Genomic DNA, 19,365 nt, shown 5'->3' on the forward strand with positions numbered 1-19,365 from the left:
GCTGGAGCTGTTGTGGATAGATGGTGTCCCCGGACCCAGGGGCCGAAACCCCTGGCGGAGACGCTGATTGCTATAAGTCCTCGCCCTCGCCCTCCTCCAGACTGCCACCGCCGCCGCCGCCGCCCATGAGCTGGTCGACTCGTTCCCGGCACGCGACCGGCGTGAACCCGGTGCCGACCTTGTTCGCGATGATGCGCCACTTCTCGCTCTCGTAGTCTGCTAGAGCGGTTCGAAGCTTTTGGTCCTGGAGAGCGCGTTAGCAAACCCCGCGTTATTTTATGGTATATGATCCATTGCAGGACTGCGAAGGCATTAGGAAGAAGAAAGATGGAAACTTACTGTTTCGTCCGTCCATTGCGTCGTTTTGGCCTTGAGCTTGGTGCAATAACGGACTTGCAGTGTCCCGGAGGATCTTCCAGGAAGAAGTCGGCGATTTGTTTCCACGTCAGGTTCTTGTTCTCCTTCAGGTCGATCAGGAGCTGGTCGTCTTCCGGCGTGAACTTGAGCTTGGGTCCCCGCGGCCTAGGAGCCGGCGCCGGCATGCCCACCTGGCCCACCACACTGGGAGCACCTCCCCCGCCGCTCGACAAGCCTCCGTCACCGCCGTCTCGTCGCATCATCTTCGTCGGGGGGCCTTGGTCTGGCAGGCGGTGGTGGTGGTGTGTAGGCGGCGCACCGGGCGGCGGGGGTGCGTGCGTATAAGCGCTGCCCATGGGGGTCTGCTGCATCGAGTCCAGATCGCTCTGGTCCAGATCCGCGAGTCCGGACACTGTCAGGTCTAGGTCATCGGGCCTGCTGCGTTTGGAGCCGGCGCTGTGCGGTTGCGTCATGGAGGGGTAGAGCGGTACGCCGTGAGATGGGCCGGGTGCGCCATAATGTGAAGGTCCCGGGTGGCCCATATGCCTGGTCCCGGGAAGACCGCCGAGATGTGACGGGTCCATCAGTATTTGGTGCTGGTGCGGCGCCGTGCCATGGTGTTGAGACATGGTGTGGTGAGTGTGCGGCGGGGTTTGCTCATGGAGACTGGACGCTCCGGAATGCTGAAGCGGATTCCCTCGGTGGTGGTGGTGGGTGTCGTATGCGTGTTGAGACTGGCTCTGCTGCTGCTCGCCCGCATGTGTTTCCTGTGGAGAGTAACCGACATTGTAGTCCGGTCCTACTCGGTAGTTGCCCGCCAGCGTGTCTCCGATACATGGGTTCCGCCAGAGCGAACCGCTCTGGACGGTCGCCGGGCTCTGAATGGAAAGAATTTGGTGGACTTGAGCCCCTCGGGGCTGCTGCTGAGGAGATAGTTGGGGGGGTGGGAGGACCTTTGTCGCGTGAGGAGAAAATGGTGCCCGTCTTGCCTGGTCGTCGAGGAGGGATGCGTTGGCGGCGGGGCTTCTACTTGCCCACAAGCCCGGTACATGTGTTGGTGGTACCACGGCGGCCAGTCGGTGTCCGGTTGCAAGATGCAGGCTGATGTAGGATTCGGCGGTCGTAGATATTTGGTCAGTTTCCTTCCGGTAAGCAAAGCCAGCAACAAGCAAACAGGGCTAACTCGTCGTGTAGTCGTTTAATAGAGGGTTCAGGCAAGGAAATAATAAATCAGATCCAGAGCAACTCTTGCCACCTCTGAATCGCTAGTTGCCACCGTAATGGTAGTAGTAGAAGAAGAAGTAGTCGTCTTCCGCCTATGTAAACAAAAACTTGTTTGCCCTTCCGTCTTCGAGTTCTCTTAACTGCTTCTAATATATGGTGACAGACAAAGTGAGTCGGGACACAGAGTAAGCAAGAGCGGGCGACGTCTGCATTATATCGTCTGATGTTGTTCCTTATCGTTCTTCTTCCGGGACAGGGACCAGCTTAGGACATGAACAGGCGGGTACCTTAATACTGGTTTCTCTTTTCAACCAGATAGTTAAAGCAGCTTAATGATTCCCCATGTGCGACGGACAGGTATCGTTCCTGAGCGAGAGTGGAGAAATGGTCACCTAGCTCAGAGATGACGGTAGCATAATTTGAAAATCTTATGCTCAAGGGCAGCTTTCTGCTTATAGAAACGGTATCCTGGGCCGGGGTTGGTGATGATGCAACCAGGACCAACCGACTCAACGTCCACAGGCCGCAAGGACAAGACTCGAACCCGCAGGGTCCTGAATACTGGACGGTACCGTAAAAATCTAGCCACGACTGGCTCGAGCCTGGCCCACTTGGAGCCCGAACGAGGTACCTCTCAGGGAGAAATGCGCAGAGAGCGATACATGGAGGGTAACCGAATGGAGAAATAACGAGTGAAACGAGCCCTGCCATGCAGTTGGGCAGAGAGCATAAGAAGCGAATCTTCGGCTGCTGGCCTCGCAGCACTCCTACAGCGGCACCCCTGCGCCATCCTTCGGACCAGGGCCACCCAAGTTGAAGAACAGAACAGTGTTGAATCTTGGAGGGTCGCTGGGTCGGGGGGGTCAGGTGCCAGGGCAGGACCTTGTCGTAAGCTGCTGAAGTAGAAAGTACAACGGCTATGGAGCAGTGGGTGAACTTGTCGCGCTCCGCTTGGAAGGGGGGCTATAATGCTACCGGGGTGGGCTATATCAAGGAAATAAAGAATCGCGATCCTGACACGCCATAGGGCGAGGCGGGTCTGCTAAGCTTGGTAATGGAGCAGCCACAGTGAGCTCCCCTTGCCCGATTGCCGACCAGAACATGGGCACTTGCCACTAAAAGGGGGATCTCTTAGCCACAGTTAGCACAGGCTGACGACTTGTCTGGCGCTGGCAGCTTGTCAGGATACATCTCGGGCGAAGAGACTGGTACTCGAACCACAATTCCACAGCCGCCGTTGAAACGGGCGTGGGGCGAGGCTGGACTCAAACAAGGAGAGGACGGGAAAGCCAGCGCAGAGTGTCACCAGTCTCAAATGGTGACATCGCGTGGCGACGGAAAATGATTCCAACCTCATTTGTCATGTCATTAAACGAACAAGTCGATGATGCAGAGAAAATCGGCAGCAGTGGTACTGCCTGTAAATGGATGGGCTGGGAGCAGCAGGTCGAAACCGCGGCGGTACCTGGTGGTGGGTGCGAATGGTACCTGAGATGAGAGATGAGGCTGATGACGGGCTCGACTTGTACCTGCTTTCCGCAATTCAATTTTTGACGTGCTTTGGTCCCCCACATGGTGGTGGAAAGGGACGGCGTGAGTATAGGAATTGAAGTCTGGACTTTCCAGATGCAGTAAGTATCCATGCCCTTTTTGGAGTTGTGCTCGGAAGCTCAACCAATTGGCGATCTCCAGGCCATGACGACTGCACGGATGTACCTAGAATAGAAGCAGAAAATGCTACGAGGTGGATATTGTCCATGTCGTGCGTACATAACCTAGTACTGTGTAGATGTGTAAGTATGTATGTTGGCGATAGTGCGAGCAGAATAAACGGAGACTTGGGCCAGGTGTGGTCGACGGTCCTTGCTTTTACTTCCTTCTGCGTTCTTTCGCGAGCCCATCTCGCATCCCAATATCGTGAAATCAATGCATGCACAGGGAAGGGAGCTGGAAGGGCGGCAAAGCAGGCAGAGGCGTGCAGAGCAGAAGCAGAGGTGTCTGGAGGTGTCAGTTGGTGTGAGAGGGGCCCGGGCATTAAAAGTGCCATGGATACGCATGAACGAAACGCGTTTCAACATACCCAGGTAATTAAAAGCAGTGTTATGCGTGCCCTCAGCTTCTGGAAGAAAAGAGATTGCTTCTAGCGCCGACATGGGTGCTCTGCCCGACGGGGATGGCGACCGTGCAGGAATTGGATTGCAAACAATAGGAATATGTTGGACCCTTTCGGAGGCTGAAAGACGAGAGTGGGTGGTGATGATGGCATTGTATGCAGGAGGTAGGGAGAAGGGAGAGGCAGATGCAGAGGATGCACGACACGGGTGGAGATGGCCAATCTTCAATTGCAGCAAGTACGAACGGATAAGTCCGACCAGAATGCAGGTACGAGCCACGCCAGATCCCGAAATGGACATTTCCCCAGATTCACATTGGACGATATCGGTCGCTAAGACAATATGATGCACATGACCATTATAGTATCGCAAACAAGATGCCGAATAGGAAAAGGGCTACCTCTGATACACTTCTCGACTTTGTTGGCTTCCTCTCGAGTATGTACAGGTATCTAGCAGGGGTGAACAGAAGCCACTTAGTTTAGGTAGCTCAATCGTCACTGCTAGTTAAGTACGTAAATAAGATAGGTAGGGTATCCTGGCCTAAAAATAGAAAGTATTTCCCATATCAAGTCAAGTCTCGGCTGATGGTGTTGAAAAGCCTGGCCGCGTCCCAACTCAACAGGCTGCTCCACATGCTGCCAACTTCATGGCAATTCCATCGCAATTATCTGCCTGGTAGGTATGTAAACTGTAATATCTCAGCTGAGCAAGCAGTAGGTACGGATGGGATGGTGGGCTTCTAGACAGCCTGGTAGCTAAGGTACCTGGTCATGTCGGTAGGCAGGTTATACTGGGTTAGGTTAGAGGGGTGGGTTGTATGCAGCTGGAAAACATCATCTTCATTCTTTTTCCCCTGTGTGTGCCTATTTTTTTTTCTTTCTTCTAGAAGCATGAACCCCTCATCTTAGCCTGGTCGGTATCCGGTTATCTGGATAAGGACGGCCCGGCCTGGCCTGCAGGATACATTAATTGGACTTGATACAACCATTACTATTCGTCCCAACTACTGCGTTCGGTCTGCCAGTTTGACAGGTTGTCAATGCCTTCCAGGTTTGATGCGATACTAGCGGCGACATATTGAGCGTTCATTTGAATAATTATATTCCCAACCATATCTGCTGCTGTTATGTTTTGCTCGATATATTAAGAAACGGCTATATCCATGATCCTGGACGTTTATCATACCCTGCTTTGTATTGCATTCAAGTAGCTGTTCGTGGGGTAAATGTTGTTTGTTCCGCGCCCAGGATACCCAGGCTTTGATAACCAACACCATTAATGCATCCTACTTACCCGCGTACACTACGGGAAGAAAAAGATTAGTTAGTAAAGCGCTACGAGAAGGTACATATGATAGATGGTCCAACCACAGGTTCGGACGTTCTGGTGCTGGTGCTTCGGTTGACGCCTAGCTCCTTGGTGAACTCGGCCCCATGAGGGCCGCATTGTGATTTTCAGCCTCTGCTTGGTCCGCCACAGTTCTGGACCGAGTCCCAAGTGTCTGATCTGCACTTCCCGGGTTTTGCCATGCATCCCGCGCTGGTGGTTAAAAAAAACATGCAAACCACGGGCGGCTGAGAGGAGGAGATAGAGACATACATGCCATCACATCATCTCTCACCTCGAACCCTCTCTTAATGCACGCGCGCATACCCACTTGCATTTCCTCACACACCACCATTGATATCTGCAATGCTTCTCGGATGATTTCAAGCTGCTGTCATGCGTGCATATACACCCACACCCACACCCCCATATCCAACCCACTCAAGCAAGCACTTACAGAAAAAAGCACCCCGTCCTTCCGAGGGAGCAGAACACGCCCGGGGACTTGGCACTTGGCCACAGTGCTTCCAAAATGCAGACCCGGCGACTCGGCGACGACGTCGAAACCTATCTTGGTCGTACAAATGTAACCTCGTGAAGCTGCTTCAGGAAGGCGTCGCGACGGCCGATGAGCACACTCTTTTGCACCACTACTCCGTACTTGATCGGCATATACGAAGAAAGAGAAGGCCAAGCCCGGGGTGGGACCACAGATCTGGAAACTTGACATGGCCAAGCCACCTCCAGGGCCCCCAACTTAGGTCCCAGTCAAGTCTTAGCTGGACGAGACGGGCAAAGACTGGCAGATGGGACCTTGCAGCACAGCAGCAGAAACCCTTGAAAAGTCAATCTCAGGGCCGACCAGGAAGCCTGCCTACCCGAACTACCTTGTGCAATAATGCGCATCATACGATTCATACCAGCCGGATGGATTTCTGCAAGGCACCGTCTCAGGACGGGGGCTACGGAGCTGGCTGCGAATGAGAACCAGCCAGTAGCCAGCCAGGGAAGCCCCAGAGGGGAAAAAAAGAAGATTCCAAATAACGGCCCCGGTTTGGCCCTGGTGAAGATCTCCGCTGCCAACGATGTTTATTTAGAAGACTGTGGTTGGCCTGGCCTGATTTGAGGCAGAGAGGAGTGACTGCGGTAGAATGGGCGGAACCGAACCTGGTCCGGCATCTGCTCAACCCGAGTAGACGTGAGTGACAGCGACCCCATTCCATCGCGTTGGCCGTGCATCATCCATCCTCAGCCGCTTTCAGGTTGCAGTTGCTGGATGATAGCAGCAGGCTGGTAATTCCTCCCCCTTCTCTTTCCTTCTTTCTCTATTCGACTTTCTCATCTCATCTCCCCCCAGAGCATGGACATGGACGCAGGAATGTGGTTTTCAATAGTGTCGCCAATCCTTCCGTATACAGAGAGAATCCCGCGCGGGCACGTACTGCAAGCAGGCGGGCAAGGCACGTGCAGGGCGCGTAAGTGACGGACGCATGAATGCATAAAGTGAAGCAATTTACACTTTTTCCCAGATGGGATCTAAGCTGGCTAAAGCCTCCCACTCTTTTCGGCGACGCCAGTTGATCTGCTATTTTTTAACCCAAAGGCGCTGGCCTAAGCTCCCTCTTAGCGCTCTCTGTCTCCCCCACACAGTTGACTGTCACCACTACGAAGTACGCAAAACTTGATCTTGATAGCCCAGAGATGAGATTCACAACATGAAAGCAGTTGGTACGACGCCAGACGCACAGTACCGGGTCTGAACAATCAATTGTACGTCGCACTGCCACAAGCCCAATATTCATCCCAACTAGGCTGCTGTCCCGACGAGCTGGATGGTGCTAATTTACAATGCCCGTCACTGCATCAGCTGTCTTTCCTGTCATCATGTCAATGTTACAAGTTTGAACTTGACTCGATACATACCACCAGTCAAGTGCTCTCGGGTCCTTCCGCCAAGCCCCGCCAGTCAGCCCGGATGATTGATTTATGGGTTATCTTAGGTGACTAACCTACTGGCCACGAACAGCATCCGGTGTTGGGAAGTGCCCATCAATGCCGACTCGACTGGCCATAGGAGAAGCGGCAGTATACGCAACAAGCATCCAGCAACAAGGACACTCATTAGCCGTGTCCATGCTTTCCAGCCCTTGGACCTCGGATTGAGCCGTACATGCCGCTCGAGTCTACTAGCATTGCACTACTTGACAAAGCTGTCCAGCTTGCGGGCTCGCTCGAGTCCAAGCATCCCGGCCGAGTGTACGCAAGTGCATGCGCAACAATTGGTTTGGCCAGCACTTGCACGGCTTGCCGGCACTATCCAATAACATAACCTACCTGGTGCAGTGTGCGGCCCCGTCAGCCATCGCAGTAGCCACAATATTGTACGTTATCGCCGAGGACATGGATGGGTTCCTTTGACCAATCTCCATAGCATCCCTCCCTTCAGGCCTGCCGAAGCCGTGCATACACCCCCATACAGAAGAAGCCCCATACAAGTATTTGATATCACGAACTTGGAAGTTACTAGTTGATCGGAGTCCGGGAACTTTAGGTGGCTTGGTCCCCACCACCACCCGGCTGGGTCGATCAGCAGCAGGCAGGACTTGGCACCCTGCTCCTTTGTTCCAACTAATAGGGGATTTTCTCGAGGAGGGTTACATTCCCTTGAAGAACATCACCACCCGCCACCCCCAATGGTGAATCTGGGGCTAATCTTGGCTGAAGGAAGGGATGATGATGCTGCGCAAAAGGGTGCTACTGCAGTGCTACTGCTGCTGCTATGCTGGCTTTTTGCGTTGTTCCCCAATACCACCACAACCCTACGCATAACAATTTCCACATTCAAGGCGACCTGCTGCGACAGCCTTCGACTTCTTGATCTCATGCAAACACACAGACAAGCGCCGGCCTGATGTCAGCCTGCCTCTCTCTGACTGCTGCTTCTCCCCAGCCTTCGAGAAGCGCCGCCTCCGTACCGTGTGCATGTTTACGTGTACCTGCCTGCTTTCTCGTCGCGTGCAGTGGTATCGCCCGGTTTTTGCAAGCGCACTCGGAGGCAAAGAGCACCATGCCCTTTTCTGTCGATCCTTTCATCTCAGTGTGTGAACATCGTTTGTTTCTGCGGCTTACCATCGATCCAGAAACAAGACCCATCCAGCCATCATCGCCTATGTACCTACTACTACTGCTACCCTGGCCGACGATTCTTTCCGAGCCCAGCCCCAGGTGGTGTATGTACACACTACATTCATGAGAGACATGATGATATCGGTACATCGTCATTATCCTCACCGAGGCAGCATGAATGCCATGATGTCGTATTAATGTGGCAACCGCTGTTCAACAGACGATCTCGCGAGTGTATTGCCAAAACGGTCGTGGGCATGGGTACTTGCGGTCTAGCCTGGCAACAGATCTTTCTTCCCAAATAGTCATGTTCTGCTGACTGGGGAAAAACATCTAAGCGCCTAGACTCTGCTACTGTACAGGCCTTATCTGGATGTCATTATAAGCCGTTCATTGATATACCCGTCCATCGAGCATAAACTTCAGATCCTCTCGGCGTTATGAGTGCTACTTCGCTAGATATGCAAAGGCCTTCGAGGTAACATCGCGTTCCCTGGGAGACGCCTTCCGGTCACACCACATGCCCAGCATGCCCATGGTGAAGCAACTATTGACCACCGTCGTCCTCCCTCAAACTCACATATGGTCCAGGAACTGGACGGCTCTCGCCGGACTGCATCTCCATCTCGAACTCAAGGTGCGTGCAGGTTCGTCTGAAGGCATAAGGTCAAATCATACTGAATCTAATGGCAGTCCTTATGCAGCATGATGTTCCTCCTGTCTGTTCCCGCTGTCGCATTGTCCGAGGTAACCGCGATGCGGAGGTCACACCCGAACAAGTCTTGTTAACCAAGACGACATATAGGGGATGAACGTCCAAGCCAAACAATGCTGAGAGATTCGCGGGGGCGCCTTCAGGCTCATGCTACTGTAGCTGTGGCCGCATCATCCACTCCAGGGGGGAGCCGAACCCGTTCGTCTCATCTTTGGCATGAACTCACAGTCCTTGCTGATATCGACCGTAATCCTCCTGACGATTTGCAATGGAGGCCATCATGACAACGGTCGCATCGCGTTTGTGGACGCCCGATCTCTGCGGTCACATCATTCAACGGGCCCCTCCCTCCCCAGAGATTTGATTTTCTCCTACGTACGTACCGAAAGCCGCCGATGTGCGAAACAGGCTTGTTGCCGATATTCGTTTCGTCCCCATCTGACCGCCATCGCGTCCTGCCATGCGCTGGGCAAATCAATATGACGGATCACGAAGCGCCCACCTGCCAGTGCCAGAATCGTATGATGTTTCCGTATCAACCAAACTCTTTCTCTGTCATGCGGAGACGGCGATGTGCCTGTCTTTTCTTTTTCTGCCTGCATGCATAGTTTCTTCATGTTACAAGATGTGATATTGCCCGGCTCGCCTCGCCCTAGCGTCTAACTTGACTCGAATTCACTTCATGTTACCTCGTTGCATGATAGAGACGGAGAGGGATAGTTGCATTTTCTACGTGATGCTAAACGCCGAGATGTACGGCGTTTCGCCTATCCATCCATACATAGTACGATGTGTCGTGAGATAGACCTCAGGTCGCTGCGAGTCGCATGTAGGGTCTAATCTGCCGACAAACATTGCGGCCCGGGCTCGCTACGATGGTTTCAATGCGATATACTTCAGTTTCGTGGATCTCTGTTTCCTGTTACTTGTTTTGGGTGACATATCCGAGCGCACACTTTTGATATCAAACACACATACACACGATGTGATCGCTTAGCGAGATCTCCTCCAACGTGCGGCGTGGGCGCCAGGAGTCAATCAATGCACTGCTGCTACTGTTTCGGCAGTTTGACGTTTACGTGTTCCCCTTGGACTTGACAGCCCACCGAGTATCTCTTCGTTTTCTAGTCACGGTAATTGACGACGACGAGCCCCGTCGATGGTCTAGAAGAGGTCCTGACTATTCCGGAACATATCCGTGCCGTATGGAGTTGTTTTGCCCCTTGGGCGCCCGGCGCGTTGGCAATGTGCGTACGTACTTCTCTGCTTCCATCTCCTGCTCACTGACTCGTATCACCTCTCTATCAAAAGAAGGCATTTCGACTGGTCTTCGTCGTTACCGGCCTCAATGGTAACCCCCAACACGTGAGCAGTGACCAAGGGGCTTCGGTTCCCAATGAGATACCGAAGCAAATATGTGCGTTCATGGGATGGGAGAGAACCCCTTTCTTGCGGGATTATCTGACTGCCAATCCACCCTTGCGATCGGATGGCTGACATACGAGTAGAAAGGCGTCAATTCACCTCCTTCCTCGAGGTAAATAGCAAGAAAAGGACCCATGGTGACTGAAATGTTGTTTTATGATAACAGCGTCGAAGCGGTGGTTGTTCAGAACGAGATCCATGTAGGACTGAGTGCGCAGTTTACCTATCTGCAACATGCGCCAGCGGCTTTCTCACCAACTGTCACCAACCTCAACCTGATGCATTCCTAGTAGACCGTATGTTACCCTACTGGAGAGGGTAAGTAGACGGGCCACATGAGAGCCATGACAAGCGTGCTTACTCACTCTTGCGCTCCATCGGCATTCTCTCCGTCTAACGATAGAGGGATCCGATAAGCCTGGATCTTGAATCTGAGCCGAGTTAACTGTGCTCTCTGCCGACAAAGGCTCTGTATAACATCCTCCTCTCTACTCGAGCATTGGAGGTACTCAAGTAACAGTCTAAGTCAGTTCAGCAAGTGTACCATCAGCAGATTGGGCGGTCGGTCTCCAATTCCTGGTACGGTTTGGTTGATCAAAGGGGCTAGGCGGGGTTGACTACCAGTAGTACTTTATGGGATGGCATATTACACATGCGAGGAGGGCTGACTGCATAGTAGGCGCCTTGATGAGGCTCTCTCGGTTTGCTGTTTCCGCCCATTGTCAAAACACTCACCCCCCTTCTGTGAAGCGCAAGGTTCAATCGAGATATTTAATTGTACATGGCAAGCAAGGAACGTACTAAAGATTACTGAAGTAGCTAAATTGTCGTGTGTCCCCATTTCTTGTCTTCACGGGCGTGTATGTAATGTGTGATGCGGCCTTGGAGAGAGCCAAATCCACCACTACTTGGAAGCCGAGCAACGGACGGCCGCATTGTTGGACTACGCGGAACTACATGCGCATGGCCTTCCTTGCCTGTCTCTTCGCTTCCAGGAACTACCTAGACATTCTTTGCGGCTTTCAGCTTGCCATCAACACCCTAGCTAATGCCAGAACTGTAGATAGGTAATCGTCGCAAAGCTGCCCGCCTCTCACAGTATGGCGGTCCTCGTCGAGAGTATGTGTGTGTAGTGCGCAACGGGAACATTGGTGATTTGGCATGACGGCGAGTACATGGCCAAATCCATGGCCATCACTCCGGTTTCGCTTGCACAACTCACGAGCAACTCCTTGTATCTTCAGGTTCCGACAGCTCCTGGAGCTTCATTCTCAAACGGTCCGAAGAATCAGAATAGATAGATGGGCCAAGGTTGGTGGCCTAACAAACATATAGTCAGTTTCACGAGCCCACTCGAAGCCTCGTACATCAATGGCGACACGGACGCACCTGGTTGCCGAGCCATGCCGAAAGGCCCTAAAGTCGTTTTCGAGAAGACGCACCTACATCTGGTCCTCGAAGTCTCCATTACCCAGAGCATCTCTTAACTCTGAAGGTATAGTTTCGCTATGTGGCACATCAGCTCAGCTACCATCGTCGTAAGTTCATCTCTGGGTTGGCTTCGTTGAGGTCAGGCCGCCGGCCCAGGTTTGTTGCCACAGGAATGCTACGTCGTTCGTTCGTGGGTCTTCGTTGATCTTCGTTCCTTGACATCTATTCTGTGACTTTTGTTCTCTTGGTCGTTTTGTATGGGCTCTTGCTCGTTACGCTACTTTTTTTTTTTGTAGTTTACCAACCTGTGTGTTTCCCGATGAGGGCTCTTTCTCGCATGTCTCAGGGGTCTGCCTAGAAATGACAATGTGTCTCTCAAATCGGATTGCCACACGTTCTGCTCCTGCATTGTACTGCTGTCTCCAGGAAAGGGGGCGGCGGATCTCGAAAAGGGGGGAAAGTTGGGTCGGACAGAACATAGTTCTCCTATAGTCTATTCTCTCCTCCTCCGTTGTTATTGGCCTCGCGGTGTCTAATTGGTAGCATCGGGGGACATTGCCAGAGATCCTGGACCGAGTTGCCTTCCTCACTGGAGGTGAGACGCAGCTTCCACAATTTCCTCTTCGCAAGCCGTTGATTCGTTCGTTGGGATACACTTGACTTGGTTCAATCAAATAAGCTTAAGCAGCCGGGCCTTTTGCAAATGGTGACCTTCCGTAAGCTTTTGGTTTCTGGGATGGAGGTCAGTTATTGTCGGGCAATGCCTTTAAAGCTATCTGGGCCCCGGCACGACTACACTCCAGCAGCTCCAACCAGGTGGCATCTAGTCATCCATAAGCGGCGGGCCATGTATGTATGTCCTTAGGATGTTCTCGGGGCACGAGAGGGTTACCCTTCAGCATCGGTGGCATCTGCCATCGCGCTGCCCAGCTAGTATCCTGTCGAAACACGATACATCTCCTGCTGCTCCCAATCTCAGCTCGTGCAGTAGTAGTAAGGCTCGCGGATGGGCATGGCCGTCGTGGGGCCCAGTCTTGTCACAACCCCCCTGAATGAGACTTGAGGTTCAGGGGTTTTTTGCCGTTCAATTCAATCGTGGCGGAATCTCAACAGCCTAAGCTCGCCGTTTGGCTTAATCAATAGACATATAGCTAAAATCTCAAGCTATATGCCTTTGGGGCGAAGTTGATGTTGGTTTCGTTGCCTTTTTCCCTTCTTAATTATCTTGGCTGTGCATGCCTGCCCAATGGCATGCGTGTACCAAGCCGCAGGCAGATCGTGATTGGATGTTCGTGTACGCAGTTATCATCATTTGGAGAGTACGATTGGGAAATGCATCGAATGAAAGGCAGACATGTCATTCCGGATCGCAATCCAAAAACTCACCCGTAATACTTCCTCTGAAATGACATTCCAGAGACCACATAAAACACAGCGCAGTGAATAAGCGTGTTCAACGCGGACACCATCATGACGGGGCGGGACAGAAGTAAACGAGCTGACGCACCGACGAATGAACAGACTAGGAGAATGGAGAGGTACACGTTCGCGAATAAGACTTTATCTGACAGAGGTTCCCCCGGAGTATTTGGTAATCCTCTTTCCACTTGCGGCTTCCGTAGACGATACGGCGTTCGGGAGCCAATGGAGGGAGAGCTGCGCCTTCAACGAGTACTCGCCATATTCAAAGCGTGCCACCGCCCAACCAACCCATATACGACCTGACTGAGCCTCAGAACTAACCAATGTCTGAAGGGGGCGGGCGAGATGCGGCAGAGTCCACACGGAGAGAGAGAGAGAGAGAGAGAGAGAGAGAGAGAGAGAGAAAACCGCCACTCCAGTAGTAGTCAATCCTGCTCTTGGTCTTCCATACAAGTGTAAGTACGAGACTGACTGGGCGAGCAATCGTCCACGTTGACAATCTTCGTATGTCTTAGAGATGATGAGATGATGTGTTGTTCTACGCAGACCGGTTTGTTAAAAAACGCTCGCTGTGTAGGGATCGTCCTGGTTCCGTCGGGCCAATGGACCGTCTTTACATCGCCCGCGGGGCGGAAGGGCTACACCCCAGGAGAAAGGGATTGGTGGACCGTATCTAGAAGCCCTCTCTATTCCCTGTTTGCTTCCCGCACCACCATTTTCTCCCGAGAGATTGTCTGGCTTTCGACTTCTCGCTCGTTGTTTGGGCTTTGCTTGATTGATCATGGGATATGTTGCGTGGGCAGCTGATGCTAAGGAGAAAAGAAAGTTTAGCAATGATGGAATCATTGTTGGGCGAGCCGAACCTCGTCACGAAACAGGCCATCGACATACAACAAAGAGCGAGGAGGTGTACAGTATTCCACGTTGGATGATAGCCTGGGGCTCGCCAGTGGTCTCTCTCCATGGCCGACAGCGGTGCTTCACGAGGGTGGCTTTTGGTGTAGCGGGTGGTCGCCTCTGTAGAACTGGCCATCATCATCAGCTCGGCCCTTGCGCCCGTGATGTGGGTTTACGATGTCCTAGTCATAGATTCTTGCAGAGTCAGTAACCTATGTACAATACAAGGAGTGGAGGTACGTGATAGTATTAGCGGGGATGCACTGCAGTGATTCTGTACTCAACTGTAACACGGACCGACTCAGAAGTTAAAGTGAAAAAAAATAAGTAGTTCCATTTCCGAAGCTATCTACACATCAATTCCAAAGCTCGCACAGGCGTAAAAGCAGGTCGAGAAGATTATACAAGCAACAATAACATCTCCTCTGCAAGAAGTTTACCGTGTAGACCCGCGAGAACCCCGTTTTTGCAAAGCCTCGAAACCCAAGATAGTATTTCCCATATAACGCTGGAAGATCCCGGATATACAAACCAGGGGGGGTAACACATCGACTCCGACGATTCAATCACGCCAACAACAAGACGCACACACACACACTCTCTCTACCAACTCAATCCTACATCCTCAAAAAGAGAATTCTTCGTCCAGGGGCATTAAAATCATTCGCGGTTTGTTGTAATTTGTTTTTCTTAGTAAGGGGGGGTTGGGCCCATGAGGACCCCCATGAGGACCCGGGTAGTCCTCCGGGCGTCCGCCCATGGTGGAGCCACGACCGTCGCCGCGGCGGTCGTCGCGGCGGTCGTCGCCGAAGTGCTTCTTGCGCAGGGCGGCGAGCCTCTTCTTCTTGGTCATGGTGTTGATGTACGTGCCGATGATGAAGGCGACGACGTTGAAGAAGGGGACCCACGTGGCCTCGGGCAGGAACTGCTGGGCGAAGGCGAGGCAGATGGGCGACGTGACCCAGGTGACCTTCATGACCTTCATGAAGCCGACGCGGACCGTGGCGCGGACCTGGTGATAGGTGCGGGCGCCCGCGATCAGGGCCATGGCCACGAGGTAGATGGAGTTCTGGATCGGGGCGATGACGAGGTTGCTGACAATGATCTGGAGGATCTTGGCGCGCAGGCTCGTTCGGCCCTTGAAGGTCTTCTGCAGGCACCAGATCAAGAAGTGGCCCAGGGGCGCACTGACCAGAGCTCCGTACGCAGCCATCTTGGGCACCCGGGAGGTGAAGTAGTTGCCGTGCTTGTTGCGGTCTTTCGCGAGGAACGAGGCAATCAGCTCTTGCAGACTGGCCAAAGTACCAGCCGTGAGCATTTTGGTGCGAAGCGGGTTCTTTTCGAGCTGGTTGATGTACGCCTATAGAAAGTAGACGCGACGAGCACGGTCAGCCAGCCGGCCATACACACACATTGAGGCCTTAAGTTGGGACAGGGAGTATACGCACCATCATGTAGCCCTTGGTACCGGCCATGGCCTTGCCGCCGGTGATGGCAGTGCCGATGCTCTCGGAGATGGGGTGTTTGCCCGTGGTGCCGGGAAGAGGGCCATCGCGAGGACCCTTGACGACCTCGCGGGCGGCTTCGCGGGCGGCGTGGGCGGCGTCGAAGACAGAATCAGCGCCCTTGTGGACTTTGTCGCGAACAAGGCCCTTTTGGACTGTGTCGCGAACTGTGTCTCGCTCAATCTTGACCGACATGGTTAGGATTGAGGCAGTTGCGGCCGTGCAAGGAAAGCAAGTCGTCGGGCGGACCTAGAACCTGAGCACAGAGACGGGCGGGCAATAGGGATTACTGTTCCGGGCGAAAGATTAACAACGGAGCATTTAGACGCCCAATGCAATTGAATAGAGGAATAATGAAAATGGATTGACTGAGTGGCCAGAGCAGAGGCTGGATGGATCTTGCGCTGGGCGGGCTGGGCTTCGCTGTCTGGCTGGCTGGCAATGAACGTGCGATTTACGATGGCTGGAGCTCGAGCTGAAGCTGGAGAGGTGGGAACTGGATGGACGGGGGGGGGGGGACGACGACTGGGAGGGCCAATGCAATCAATTCATGGCTGGCGGCTGGGTTTGTTTACCAGCAGGCCAATCAAGCCGAGGCTGGGTGGTAGCATCCAAACCCTGCAACACCCACTCGCCCACCTGTCCACCCTAAAATCGCCGGTCCCCAGCAACCAACCTTTTGGAGAGAACAACGAAAGAAACCGGGGCTGCAGGCGGTGAAAGAGGGACGAACCCTCACAGATGGCGGCTCTATCTACCGAAGGTCTCTCCACTTGGCGTGAGGTCTTGATCGAGATGGAGTCTGTGTGTATTTATCTCTCGGAATAAAATAGAGATCAGATGACGGCGAGCTGGACGACGATGGTTGATGGAATATTGTACGTGTCTTCGTCCATTGTTTTCCGGTATGTGCATGTAGAGTCGTAGCACAGAAAAAAACACATCATCAATCCAACTCCAAGACTCTCTCGACTTTCGGTCGTACAGTAGTGCCATGCCGGCCATGTAGGTACCCAAACCCGACCCGACGCGCTTCTTCGTTTTTGGGAGCTGGGCCCATCAAATCTGCAGTTGCGACCAAGGTCGGCCGGGGATGAGCGATTAGCTCGATTCCATCATCACATCGCCTGGCCTGATCTGGACGCGGTCTGGGGCTTTGGCAATCGCAAGCCGGGGGGGAATCTGGAATCGTCTCTCATGCACGTAAACCTATGTGGGCATTGCGGCGGTGCTTCCTTGTGGCTTTGGTTCGTTGGTGGCTTGCTCGACGCGGACTTGCATCCATCATTGGAAGCACAAAAGACAGAAAGAAGAAAGATGGCTAAAAAGAAGAGGCGAAGATCCTGGAAGATGCAGCAGTACCTGGGGGCCTTAGGTATCAATGGTACCTAACTTGCAGAGTTTGTCCTTCTTTCCGAGCCCGATCTGCTGCAGAGAGACTTGAAGAAGCTCGATATTCCTGGAAGTAATCAATGCAAATGGGTGGGGGTTTAGGTGACTCGATTAAGCTGCTGGGTTGAAGGATTATTAGAGCCCCCAACCTTAATCTAGACAGTGACAGGACCGAGGAAGCCACGCCCTACCTGACCCAGGTAACCCAGTAACCTTATGTACTCCGTAAACCACTGGAGCTTCGGTCAAGTAAGTACATCCTGGCAACATTGAGCTGATGCAATGAGCTGATGCAATAACCAACCACAAACCCACCACTCCTCTTGGTCCAACTCAATTCAATGTCCAGGGCCGGCACGAGTCGCCTGGCTTTCTCTCTCTAGAGGTGGCATATCCATACTGGCAGACTGATGTGAAGCATCGCCAATTGAATCTCCATCATCACCCATTAATCCCATCATTCCACTGTCGATCAAAACCGCATCCATTCTCTTGCAGCCGGCCCGATTCCTCAACTGCGTGTCTAGGTGTGTCTTGCTTCGCGCCTGGAGCTTGGCAGCAGACTGGATACATGCCATCGCCCGTAATGGCATCCGCTACCCAACAAGATGGAGTCGAGACTCCCGGCACTTCTTCTCCAGCATCGCCCAGGCCCGCAATCGCCAAGTTGGCCCGCTCTGCGCCCTCCCCCGTCTTGGTCCATCATCGTCCTCAGAGCAGCTCCTTCAGCCCGACGTGCACTCATACGATCATGACCCGACTCTATGAACCCAACTTCGTCTGCAGCATGTGTCGTCGGCCCGGCCAATAGGGATGGCTGTACCGGTGCACTCAAGACAGGGAATTCATGATCGAGGACCAGATGGAAAAGGGCCTTCCTGTAAGTCATCATCCGTGCTTGCGTTCCAATCTGTGCCCTGCTTACTCACGAGGCAACAACATCTAGGTCAGCTTTGATCTTCTGGGTGCTTCTTTCGCGGATAGAAAGCCAGTTCCGAGTCCTCGCGGCCCGGCCTTGAGATCAGACCCGCTTAGCTTCCTTATGGAGATCACTGTGGATGATATGAGATCCTACACTCCACAGCAAATCAGGACCATACTGGAGCAGAGAGAAAATGTGAGTCTTAGTTTGCTCCCCAGGCCGTGGCTGCCATGTGGCTAACTGGGCTCAGCTGCAAGAGGTTTTGGAACGACAGCGTCGACTGACCTCCAAACGCTCGTATTATTACCCCTCCTCGGGATCTAAACGGAGTGGAGGCCGTCATCAGTGCTTCAGTGTTCCCGTCTACGATAACCATTGCAATCATGAGAAACCCTGGGTGCTTTCCGAGGGCCAGGAGTGCCAGTTCAAGTGTTGCCACGCCTGCCGTCCGTCTTGCGAGCAGCGTGCCTCTCTGAGCCTCGATGGCATTGCCAAGGGAGACATCCCCCCTACAGCCATCGCCGGCTTCGGCTTCCATCTTCAAGGGTCGAGACCGCTCATGGATGCTGGCATAATCCAGAATATCGGCTATCGCGCTGTTCCTTGGGTACGTGTTCAACTGGTCCACATTCACACCATGCGCGTGCAGATGCTAATCATGAACGTCAGCCCAATGCTTTGGCACCGACAGAAGATTCCACGTCCTGCACGTCCTCCATCTGCTCCACGTGGAGTAGTCTAATGAACACAGATAACCTCGAGGATATTTTCCCTGCAGCCCGACCGGAAGCAGCCAGTATGCCGACCACGCCGAGTACTGATTCAACAAGTACTCCGGAATTCACTTCAGATCATCAGCCTGATTATCTCATGCATAACTTAGACTCGGTGGCGCATAACGATTGGACTGCACCAAGGACTCTTCCCGACTTCTTTGACCTGGATCTCGATGCACATGCCATCGAGGATTCGGCAGATGAGCCTTTGATCGCCTCCAGCACGCCACCCCGGCCTTCAGCCCCCAATGGGGACGTGTTCTTGCACGGGGAACCTTCTTTGCGCAAGAAGCCGTCTGCCATGATGGAAGCGGAGCTTGAGGAAGGCCGTTTCCACGAGGATCATCTGGAGGTCGTCGATGGCATTGCCGTTACCGAGGAGAGCGTCGTCCTGGGAGTTGCAGATGTGATGGCTCAGGTCTGAACGATAGGTGGATTATCGGGTTGGTCTCGGAGAACACTCGAGAGCAGCCGAGCGGAAGATTGACTTTACCCCCTTTGCTAACAACCTTGTATAACAAATAGGTGCTCGCCATTGGAGCCCCTGTAGCTTGGCGGGGGAGCGGTCTTGGGAGGGCATGGTCAGGCCGGTAGTATTCTCAGTCTAAAGTGTAAAGAATAGATTCTATGTGCTGTCGCCCCCAGAAGCAGAAGCCGTTACTGACGCTCAAGGATCCTAGCCCTACGTTTTACCCAGAACAGGCCAAATACGAACCCTAGTGCACTAGTC

General features: G+C 53.2%; 4 protein-coding genes across 4 annotated transcripts; 2 read left to right on the forward strand and 2 right to left on the reverse strand.

The window, feature by feature from the left end:
- Window positions 1-70: 70 nt before the first annotated feature.
- Window positions 71-1,793, reverse strand: PG994_003971 (uncharacterized protein; the record flags this gene model as incomplete). Its single annotated transcript, XM_066855380.1, has 3 exons — window positions 71-244; window positions 390-1,535; window positions 1,764-1,793. 3 exons carry the CDS (start codon window positions 1,791-1,793, stop codon window positions 71-73), a joined length of 1,350 nt encoding a protein of 449 aa, XP_066719658.1.
- A 6,886-nt stretch (window positions 1,794-8,679) lies between these two features.
- Window positions 8,680-8,962, forward strand: PG994_003972 (uncharacterized protein; the record flags this gene model as incomplete). The annotated part of the gene is made up of 2 exons (XM_066855381.1): window positions 8,680-8,797; window positions 8,844-8,962. The coding sequence occupies 2 exons, from the start codon at window positions 8,680-8,682 to the stop codon at window positions 8,960-8,962; spliced, it is 237 nt and encodes a 78-aa protein (XP_066719659.1).
- A 5,703-nt stretch (window positions 8,963-14,665) lies between these two features.
- On the reverse strand, window positions 14,666-15,740 carry PG994_003973 (Mpv17/PMP22 family protein; the record flags this gene model as incomplete). Its single annotated transcript, XM_066855382.1, has 2 exons — window positions 14,666-15,400; window positions 15,489-15,740. 2 exons carry the CDS (start codon window positions 15,738-15,740, stop codon window positions 14,666-14,668), a joined length of 987 nt encoding a protein of 328 aa, XP_066719660.1.
- Window positions 15,741-17,523: 1,783 nt separating this feature from the next.
- PG994_003974 (uncharacterized protein) lies at window positions 17,524-19,059 on the forward strand (the record flags this gene model as incomplete). The annotated part of the gene is made up of 5 exons (XM_066855383.1): window positions 17,524-17,726; window positions 17,778-17,817; window positions 17,884-18,054; window positions 18,110-18,466; window positions 18,529-19,059. The coding sequence occupies 5 exons, from the start codon at window positions 17,524-17,526 to the stop codon at window positions 19,057-19,059; spliced, it is 1,302 nt and encodes a 433-aa protein (XP_066719661.1).
- Between the last annotated feature and the right edge of the window lie 306 nt (window positions 19,060-19,365).

The sequence above is a fragment of the Apiospora phragmitis genome, assembly GCF_038363925.1.
Source record: "Apiospora phragmitis strain CBS 135458 chromosome Unknown utg000004l:1.0-3135199.0:1.0-3139288.0, whole genome shotgun sequence".
Classification (NCBI taxonomy): domain Eukaryota; kingdom Fungi; phylum Ascomycota; class Sordariomycetes; order Amphisphaeriales; family Apiosporaceae; genus Apiospora; species Apiospora phragmitis.